At 40.6% G+C, this 11,494-nt stretch overlaps 1 protein-coding gene across 1 annotated transcript; it reads left to right on the forward strand.

Annotated features, from left to right (window-relative positions):
• The first annotated feature begins 1,204 nt into the window (after positions 1–1,204).
• Positions 1,205–3,062, forward strand: LOC127329330 (protein FAR1-RELATED SEQUENCE 5-like). Its single transcript, XM_071821228.1, has 2 exons — positions 1,205–2,933; positions 3,019–3,062. Exons 1-2 carry the CDS (start codon positions 1,205–1,207, stop codon positions 3,060–3,062), a joined length of 1,773 nt encoding a protein of 590 aa, XP_071677329.1.
• The last annotated feature ends 8,432 nt before the right edge of the window (positions 3,063–11,494 follow it).

Genomic DNA, 11,494 nt, shown 5'->3' on the forward strand with positions numbered 1-11,494 from the left:
TATCAATGTTTCAGTTAATACAATTATAGCATGGTATATAAACATTTATCATAAACATAAAGATATATAATAACCACTTTTATTATTGCCTCTTGGGCATATCTCCAACAAGAACTCTATATCTGGTATGATTGAGGAACAAAACGAGTACGTCGGCTATAATTCTGATGACTCTGAAATGGAGGAAAATTTGCAGCACGAAGCCGGCTAGAGCGAAGACGAGTTTGATGTGAGCCACTATTTTTCATTTCGATTACCAGCAGTCCAGCATCATCAAATTATATATGGTTCCTCATGTCATAATTTATGCAGATTGCGTACGATGAATTTGATAATGATGACAACCATGGTGAACACACAGACGATTAAAATGATGAGAACCATGGTGAACACACAGACAGTCTAAATACTAGTGAGGTATGTGTAGTGACTCATACAATGACATAAAATGATGCATGAAATGATGGCAACTGTAAAGTTTACGGTTACTAAATTTCGCAATGCATTAATAAATTTCAGGCACAATTTGACACGCAGCTTGAGTACGACTATTACGGTGAATCTGACTTGGACACGGGCCACAGTGATGATGTGGAAGGTGCATCAGTTCCTGAGGATTCTGTTGACATGAGCCAGGTTGTTATCTCTTTTTTATCAGTCTCATATAGCTGGAACACATAAATTTATAGTTTTAATTAATGCCTACGTTTTCTACTTGCAGGCGACGCCAAGCGCTAGTCAGCCTGAGAAACCACAGAAAGGTAGCAATGGCAATGAATATCCTGATAGTGATCGGGATTTATACTGGATGATAAAAGAGATGACTTTTATTTCTGAAGCAGCAGCATATTCTTTCTACAACAGATATGCTTAAGATTATGGGGTCAGCGTCCGGCTGGACCAGGTTAGGCGGTTTGATGATGGAGTAATTCGGTTAAGGCGTTTTGTGTGTTCCAGACAAGGCAGACGTCCCAAAAACCAACTGACCACGGAAGGCCGTGTATATAGGCACAGACCCGAGTCTCGCTGCGGCTGCAAGGCACGTTTGGTGGTCAAGTTTGATGGAAGAACTGGTTTCTGGGTTGTTGAAGATTTTCGTGACAAACATAACCATGACCCAGCTGAACCATCTCAGACTCCGTTTCTTCGGTCTCATAGGACGATCAACGACGCGTAGAGATCTGAGATATTATCACTGGGATCCATGGGGGTCAGGAAGCACCTCATTATAAGAAAATTCATTGCAGGCTCCGGTTCATTTGCCGGTGTTGGATTCACAAGAAAGGATTTGTACAACATGTGCTCTAGGGAGAGGAGGAGGCTGCTTTTCGACGGTGACGCTACCACAGCCATCCGCTTTATGGAAAAGAGGAAAAAGAGGGACCCTAAATTTTTCTATGAATATGATGTTGATGAAAAAGGCCGTCTGAAGCACATGTTCTGGTGTGATTCCCAGTCACGTAGGGATTACCAGGACTACGGAGATGTGCTGGTGTTTGATAGCACATACAAGATGAATAAATATAAGATGCCATTTGTTCCTTTTGTGGGCTTGAACAACCACCGTAGGACAACGGTTTTTGGGTGTGCCATCCTTTCAAGCGAGAATGAACAAACATATGTTTGGCTTCTAAAGACTTTCCTCGAAGCGATGTATCAACAGAAGCCAAAGGCAGTAATCACGGATGCAGATGCCGCGATGATCGGCGCAATCGGCGAAGTATTTTCTGGTGTGTCGCATCGCATCTGCAGCTTCCACATTGAAAAAAATATGGAGATGCATCTACCTAACAAGTCACTGAACGAGTTCAGGACTCTTTTGTATTACACCACCTCAGAGCAAGTATTTGAGGAGCGATGGCATGCATTTTACAGAAAATGGCAATCCCCGAAAACCAGAACATGGATGAAGAGGATGTACACCAAGAGGAAACTTTGGGCTGCAGCGTATCTCTCTCAAGGATTCTGGCTGGGTATGAAAAGTAACCAGCGGAGTGAAAGTTTAAACTCTTGTCCGCACCTGCACCTAGATGGGGAAATAACAATTGTTGATATGATTATGCACTACGACAACGCAATTGTCCATCTCCGTGAGAACGAAGCCCACGATGACTGCACGGCTTCACAGACTACACCAGTGGCAATTACTAATTTCAGAGAACTAGAGGTTGCTGCTGCAAAAATCTTCACTCCTGCTGTGTTCTATATTATTCAAGGTGAGCTTTCAAAGATTGGCGGCATAGAGATCTTAGAAAAAATGCAGGCAGGAGACTCAAACATCTTCATTGTGGCATGGAGGAATCATGTAAGGACCAGGTTCTACATGGAATATAGACCCAAGGAGGCAGAAATTATAAGGTGCAGCTGTCAAAGGATGATTAGAAAGGGGATCCCTTGCAAGCACATACTGCATGTGCTGCATTTCTTGAAATTTACTGAAATTCCACAATGTTGTGCTCTACGACGATTCACAAAAAATGCCAGGTTAGGGTTGCCAGCTAGACGCACCAGCGACATGTTTGGGTGGGGTTGGTCTGGGGCAGAGGAGCGGATGAAATACAGCAGGATGAATATTAAGGTATCACAGGCTATGCATATTGCATTAAACAATTCAGAGGAATATGATCTGCTGAACAGTACCATTGATGGCATAATTTCTAGAAGAGAGGGGTATGCTAAAGGTAAAGCATATGGTCCCCTCAGGTCGGTGCATGAAAATGAAGATGCTAGTGGACCATGCGATATTGTTGTTGGTGATCCTTTGAAAGTGTCCACTAAGGGTGCACCTAGGCAAGAAGCGCAGAAATCTCCAATGACTAAAAATGGAAGACCGCTAGGACACAAGGAACGCAGGGTGCAGGTGTGCGGGTGTGCGGGGCATGCCAAGAAGAAGGGCAGAACAGAAGAAACCCAATATGCATATTTCATCCGAAGTAAGTTTTTCTGCCATTTTGTTTCATATATTTTAAAAGATTCATATGAGTTGTTGTGTAATTTTATGTCTGTGAACATGTGCAGGAATGTGCAGCAGCAGGAAGGGTAGTTCTTTCATAGTTATCTAAAGGGCAGTAAATTTCCTTAATTATGAATGGGACGACTATAGCTTTGTATTTGATGGAGTTGTTAATGTTTGTAACGTACTGATGTTTTTATTTTGTACTGATGTTCTTAATTCTCTGGTGTTCTTTTTTAAAAATGGCAAAAGACATTATATATTGTGAAGTAGGCATTTCCTTATAATCATCATAGCATGCATGTACAAAGATAAAAATAATTGCATACTTTCGATAATGGGAAATAAAATCAATGTTACAAAATTTTGTAGATAATCATAACCGAATAAATATTGTTTACAACCGAAGACAATTAAAAATTCAATATTACATGTGTCCGGAAACCTTCTGCGGGAGCAAACCGAACAGTCACACTATCAAATTTATATTTTCCTGGTCTTTGCTAGCAATCTCACTTTGTTTTTCACCCTGTCAAGAATGTTGTGTGGTGAAAAAACAATGTTTGCAACTGTACTTTCTCTCGATTCAGAGACTCTGGCCTGCCAAAACATTATAAGGTGTTATACACATGGCTTGTTAACATTGTTAAAATTAACCGAGTGCATGGAACATAGTATAGCCAACCTGAGAAACCGGGCAAGTCATCTGATCTCCGTCCCAGTGCTCCATACATTGCAATACCCATAATCCGCATGAATTGCTGGTATATAATGTCACAAAATTTAAAAGTGTCCGCATATACAAAACCCACTTTCTTTATGTGTAATGCAATATAGGTACTTACGTATCCGTTTGCTTAGGGATATCATAGCTTTTAATAGGCCATTTGTCGACATCAGGATATTCTGTGTCACAAGTATTGTTTGCTTCTTGTATGTCCTGTGAAATTTGCCCAATCTACGAAACAACAAATATATTACTGCACAGACCTGACAAAGTACACAAAGACATGTATGTAGAGAGTGTAATACCAAGTCTTCCACAACTGATTTTGACATCCCTAAAACAAACAGAGGATCAAGGACCTGGAATTCCTTCTTCTTTGTATGCATGACAACAGTTATGTAATGAGTTTTCCGTATGTTCAGTGCGAAAAATGTCTACAAGAGAAGGAAAAATCTTTGTCAATTATCATATTGTTTTATTCTAATTTCGCATGAAACATTGAAAGAAACTGCTGTTACCTTCTCACGCTTGAAATATTCATCCATAACCCTACCTAAGGCTCCTGGTCTTGTAACTACCTCATCTATATTTGTAATATTGTATTTTTTTCTGTATTGTTTTTCTGCTTGTTCAAGGAGATAGTTTGTCCTCCACGCAGGACATAACATTCGATCAGACCCAACACGGAGAGACAAATACCCAATAGCAGCATCAATAATCTAAAAACAACAACAATATTTTCAAATTCAAATAGTTTAATTACGAGTATAACGCAAACTTTTGGTTTTGAAGACTTACATCATCAGATAGCCATTCGTGTGCAAGAACGACGTTAAGTTTTTCTGAAGACAAGCTGACGCCATATTCATTCTTGTACACTCCTTTATATGCTTGTTTTGGTAGCTTGGATATTGTTTTAACATATAAAGCGGCAGCTTCTATTTTCTGCTGTGTTGGTACTGCCGAAGATACCCCAACTTCATGTTCTGCAAACAACCCTGATGCACAAAATAGTAATAACATATGTGTTACAGGTTGCAGCATCATTTATTTGCCAACAAAGAAATAACGAATAAATGGTGTTACCTTTCTTTACACGGCTTTGACATTTTGCTCTAGGTTTCGCGACCACATATGGTGATCCATATTTTTGATTCGTCGTCCGTTTCCTTTTCCCTCCAACTTGTACCGCCGCTGCGTTTCTCCTTCTACCATTACTATTTGCACACTTTGATGTATTGCCCTTCTTCCTACTAGCCTCTCGTCCCATTGTTTCAACACTATGAGTACTCATAACTTCATGTTCACCGTCATGTAGGTCATCCTTCTGTCCAGCATTCACCTTGGTGGTAGATCTTGCGAAAATGTCATCCGGTATATCCGAGGATGATGCCGGTTTTGTGGTATCATTTAAGATAAAAGGATTATCTTGTGTACCCTCCGTGTTACCAAGGTTTCCTGGTGTGACATACACATTATCTCCTGCCTCCGGCACCCCATTATGCTTAGGAGGTGTGACAAACTTACCAGAAGTCTTTGTTAAATTGCTAATTAAAGCATCTAACTCGTCAGAACTGTTCTTGTACATGAATTCTTTCTTAGACGAATCATCGATGTGAATAGAAGTGTCTTCTTCCTCATCTCCTCCTTTCCCTGACTCTGATCCTTCAACCGGTTTGTACATGACACCATTCTTATTTAGCATTTTTAGGACTTCCTGCAAAACAAGTAGTACCATAATTATTCATTACTGATAATGTAATACTTTCGTGTTCGTAAAATGTATGGCTCCTCACCTCTGCACATCTCTTTGGTACAAGTGCTAATTGTTTGTCAATGTGATCCGTCAGTTCCTTCTTCAAACTTTCCAATAGTATGTCCTTGTTACTAAGCCTCTGTCTCGAACGTGTCGAACGTGACTGTTCACCATTCTGCGATGTGTTTTGCTTTGTTTGCGCTCTGCCATTGGCTTGAGTTGTAAGATCATTAATAATCTGCATGTCAAATTAGAAAACAAATGTCATAAATTAATATAACAACACAACGTCGACTATGATATAATGTAGCTAGAAGTAGTGATAAAAACAAAACCTTCACTTTGCCTCTCCCACGACCATTTGCATAGTCGTACTGCGACCTCCTTTCCGCTTCCGCTTCAGTCCAGTTTTTCATTAGTGGCCGAATAGACTTGTGTGGAATATACGTAGGATTATCGACGACTACCACCTTTTCCCAGTATAGTAGCTACAAACAACACATTTTAAATGAAATAAGTTTCAACTTGTCACATACATCAAATATAGTGCTAATCATGTTTGCATACCTGAGTGAGACAAAGATTTCCAACCGGCCATCCCCTACCTTTTGCTGCTGATCTTGTGTAAGCAGACAAATTATCAAGGAGGTAACGCAATGTGAAGTGATTCCAGTTAATGTTAAACAGTCTAGGAACATCCACCACTAAACAGTAGTGATCTCTATCGGCTGTTTTTGGGCCAGATGGCGCAAGAACCGTGCCAATTAGCACAAGCACTGCTTTCCGCACAAAGTCATCATCGGAAGCTTTCTCTCTCTGTATGTCAGCAATCAAGTCGGAAATAACTAGATTTCCACTAGACTTGCTGAGATAACTAGGCGGTATTTTCCTTCTACTTGTTAGACATTCTTGATCAATTATATCAAAAGCGGAATAACCCTCATTACGTAGACCATAAATGCATTCTATGTCTACAGAGGTTGCAGTTATCGCTCCTGCCTTGTCTTGTATGACGAATGTCTCAGTTTTAGGATCATATAGCTCTATCATAAATCTAATCATATTTGTGCGCGTGGCGAAGGCTGGCAGTTGCAACATCGTCCGCAAACTAGTAGAGCTAAACCTCGCACGTTGAGGTCCTAAGAAAGTGGCTACGACATCCTGATACGTCTCCGACGTATCGATAATTTCTTGTGTTCCATGCCACATTATTGATGATATCTACATGTTTTATGCACACTTTATGTCATATTCGTGCATTTTCTGGAACTAACCTATTAACAAGATGCCGAAGAGCCAGTTGCTGTTTTCTGTTGTTTTTGGTTTCAGAAATCCTAGTAACGAAATATTCTCGGAATTGGACGAAATCAACGCCCAGGGTCCTATTTTGCCACGAAGCTTCCAGAAGACCGAAGGAGAGTCGAAGTGGGGCCACGAGGCGCCGCCACACTAGGGCGGCGCGGCCTAGGTCTTGGCCGCGCCAGCCTGGCGTGTGGGGCCCTCGTGCCGCCTCTTTACCTGCCCTTCCGCCTACAAATAGCCTCCGTCGCGAAACCCCCAGTACCGAGAGCCACGATACGGAAAACCTTACTGAGACGCCGCCGCCGCCAATCCCATCTCGGGGGATTCTGGAGATCTCCTCCGGCACCCTGCCGGAGAGGGGATTCATCACCCGGAGGACTCTTCACCGCCATGGTCACCTCCGGAGTGATGAGTGAGTAGTTCACCCCTGGACTATGGGTCCATAGCAGTAGCTAGATGGTTGTCTTCTCCTCATTGTGCTTCATTGTCGGATCTTGTGAGCTGCCTAACATGATCAAGATCATCTATCTGTAATACTATATGTTGTGTTTGTCGGGATCCGATGGATAGAGAATACTATGTTATGTTAATTATCAAGTTATTACCTATGTGTTGTTTATGATCTTGCATGCTCTCCGTTATTAGTAGAGGCTCTGGCCAAGTTTTTGCTCTTAACTCCAAGAGGGAGTATTTATGCTCGATAGTGGGTTCATGCCTCCATTGAATGCAGGACGATGTGACAGAAAGTTCTAAGGTTGTGGATGTGCTATTGCCACTAGGGATAAAACATTGATGCTATGTCTAAGGATGTAGTTATTGATTACATTACGCACCATACTTAATGCAATTGTCTGTTGTTTTGCAACTTAATACTGGAAGGGGTTCGGATGATAACCTGAAGGTGGACTTTTTAGGCATAGATGTATGCTGGATAGCGGTCTATGTACTTTGTCGTAATGCCCAATTAAATCTCACTATATTTATCATGACATGTATGTGCATTGTTATGCCCTCTCTATTTGTCAATTGCCCGACTGTAATTTGTTCACCCAACATGCTTTTATCTTATGGGAGAGACACCTCTAGTGAACTGTGGACCCTGGTCCATTCTTTTATACTGAAATACAAATCTGCTGCAATACTTGTTCTTTACTGTTTTCTGCAAACAATCATCTTCCACACAATACGGTTAATCCTTTGTTACAGCAAGCCGGTGAGATTGACAACCTCACTGTTTCGTTGGGGCAAAGTACTTTGGTTGTGTTGTGCAGGTTCCACGTTGGCGCCGGAATCCCTGGTGTTGCGCCGCATTACATTCCGCCACCATCAACCTTCAACGTGCTTCTTGACTCCTACTGGTTCGATTAAACCTTGGTTTCTTACTGAGGGAAAACTTACTGCTGTGCGCATCTCACCTTCCTCTTGGGGTTCCCAACGAACGTGTCAATTATACGCGCATCAAGACTGTTTTCTGGCGCCGTTGCCTGGGAGATCAAGACACGCTGCAAGGGGAGTCTCCACTTCCCAATCTCTTTACTTTGTTTTTGTCTTCTTTATTTTATTTACTACTTTGTTTGCTGCATTATATCAAAACACAAAAAAATTAGTTGCTAGCTTTACTTTATTTACTGTCTTGCACTCTATATCAAAAACACACAAAAAAAATTAGTTTACTTGCATTTATTTTATCTAGTTTGCTTTATTTACTACTGCTAAAATGGCCACCCCTGAAAATACTAAGTTGTGTGACTTCACAACCACAAATAATAATGATTTCTTATGCACACCTATTGCTCCACCTGCTACTACAGCAGAATTCTTTGAAATTAAACCTGCTTTACTGAATCTTGTTATGCGAGAGCAATTTTCTGGTGTTAGTTCTGATGATGCTGCTGCCCATCTTAATAATTTTGTTGAACTATGTGAAATGCAAAAGTATAAGGATGTAGATGGTGATATTATTAAATTGAAATTGTTTCCTTTCTCATTAAGAGGAAGAGCTAAAGATTGGTTGCTATCTCTGCCTAAGAATAGTATTGATTCCTGGACTAAATGCAAGGATGCTTTTATTGGTAGATATTATCCCCTTGCTAAAATTATATCTTTGAGAAGTAGCATAATGAATTTTAAACAATTGGATAGTGAACATGTTGCTCAAGCTTGGGAAAGAATGAAATCTTTGGTTAAAAATTGCCCAACACATGGACTGACTACTTGGATGATCATCCAAACCTTCTATGCAGGACTAAATTTTTCTTCGCGGAATTTATTGGATTCAGCTGCTGGAGGTACCTTTATGTCCATCACTCTTGGTGAAGCAACAAAGCTCCTTGATAATATGATGATTAATTACTCTGAATGGCACACGGAAAGAGCTCCACAAGGTAAGAAGGTAAATTCTGTTGAAGAATCCTCTTCCTTGAGTGATAAGATTGATGCTATTATGTCTATGCTTGTGAATGGTAGGACTAATGTTGATCCTAATAATGTTCCGTTAGCTTCATTGGTTGCCCAAGAAGAACATGTTGATGTAAACTTCATTAAAAATAATAATTTCAACAACAATGCTTATCGGAACAATTCTAGTAATAACTATAGGACATATCCTTATAATAATGGTAACGGTTATGCTAATTCTTATGGGAATTCTTACAATAATAATAGGAACACACCCCCTGGACTTGAAGCTATGCTTAAAGAATTTATTAGTACACAAACTGCCTTTAACAAATCTGTTGAGGAAAAACTCAATAAAATTGATATTCTCGCTTCTAAGGTTGATAGTCTTGCCTCTGATATTGATCTTTTGAAATCGAAAGTTATGCCTAATAGGGATATTGAAAATAAAATTGTTACTACAGCAAATGCCATCCAAGTTAGAATTAATGAGAATATAAGATTAATGGCTGAATTGCGTGCTAGGTGGGATAGAGAAGAAAATGAAAAACTAGCTAAAGAGAAAAATGTAGCTAAAGTTTGGACTATTACCACCACAAGTAATGTTGATTCCTCACATGTTGCTGCACCTCCTACTATCAATGGTAAAATAATTGGTGTTGGTAATGTTTCTACTCCTAGTGCAAAGCGTACAAAACTGCCTGAAATTGCTAAAACTGCTGAAATTGCTTGTGATAAAACTGCTGAAATTTTTTCCAACCTTGGGGACAATGATCCCATTGCTGTAGCTCATAATGATTTAGATTTTGATGATTGCCACATCTCTGAAGTTATAAAGTTCTTACAAAAACTTGCTAAGAGTCCCAATGCTAGCGCTGTAAACTTGGCTTTCACAAAACATATTACAAATGCTCTCATAAAAGCTAGAGAAGAGAAACTAAAACTTGAAACTTCTATTCCTAGAAAGCTAGAGGATGGTTGGGAACCCATCATTAAAATGAGGGTCAATGATTTTGATTGTAATGCTTTATGTGATCTTGGTGCAAGTATTTCTGTTATGCCTAAGAAAGTCTATGATATGCTTGACTTGCCACCATTGAAAAATTGTTATTTGGATGTTAATCTCGCTGATAATGCCAAAAAGAAACCTTTGGGGAAAGTTGATAATGTTCATATTATGGTTAACAATAACCTTGTCCCCGTTGATTTTGTTGTCTTGGAGATTGAATGCAATGCATCTTGCCCCATTATATTGGGAAGACCTTTTCTTCGAACCGTTGGTGCTACTATTGATATGAAGGAAGGTAATATTAAATATCAATTTCCTCTCAAGAAAGGTATGGAACACTTCCCTAGAAAGAGAATGAAGTTACCTTATGATTCTGTTATTAGAACAAATTATGATGTTGATGCTTGATACGTCTCCAACGTATCGATAATTTCTTATGTTCCATGCCACATTATTGATGATATCTACATGTTTTATGCACACTTTATGTCATATTTGTGCATTTTCTGGAACTAACCTATTAACAAGATGCCGAAGGGCCAGTTGCTGTTTTCTGCTGTTTTTGGTTTCAGAAATCCTAGTAAGGAAATACTCTCGGAATCAGACGAAATCAACGCCCAGCATCTTAGAATCCCCGGAAGAATCCAGAACACCCGAGAGTCGCCAGAGGGGGGCCACAGGGGCCCCAGACGATAGGCCGGCGCGGCCCAGGCCCTGGCCGCGCCGCCTTAGGGTGTCGTCGCCTCGTTGACCTCCTGCCACCGCCTCTTCGCCTATATAAAGCCCCTCGACCTAAAACCTCGAGACGGAAAAGCCACGGTACGAGAAACCTTCCAGAGCCGCCGCCATCGCGAAGCCAAGATCTGGGGGACAGGAGTCTCTGTTCCGGCACGCCGCCGGGACGGGAAAGTGCCCCCGGAAGGCTCCTCCATCGACACCACCGCCATCTCCATCAACGCTGATGTCTCCCATGAGGAGGGAGTAGTTCTCCATCGAGGCTCGGGGCTGTACCGGTAGCTATGTGGTTCATCTCTCTCCTTATGTACTTCAATACAATAATCTCATGAGCTGCCTTACATGATTGAGATTCATATGATGATGCTTGTAATCTAGATGTCATTATGCTAGTCAAGTGAATTTTACTTATGTGATCTCCGGAGACTCCTTGTCCCACGTGTGTAAAGGTGACAGTGTGTGCACCGTGTGGGTCTCTTAGGCTATATTTCACAGAATACTTATTCACTGTTATGAATGGCATAGTGAAGTGCTTATGTATATCTCTTTATGATTGCAATGTGTTTTGTATCACAATTTATCTATGTGCTACTCTAGTGATGTTATTAAAGTAGT

The sequence above is a fragment of the Lolium perenne genome, chromosome 1, assembly GCF_019359855.2.
Source record: "Lolium perenne isolate Kyuss_39 chromosome 1, Kyuss_2.0, whole genome shotgun sequence".
NCBI classification, from domain to species: Eukaryota; Viridiplantae; Streptophyta; class Magnoliopsida; order Poales; family Poaceae; genus Lolium; species Lolium perenne.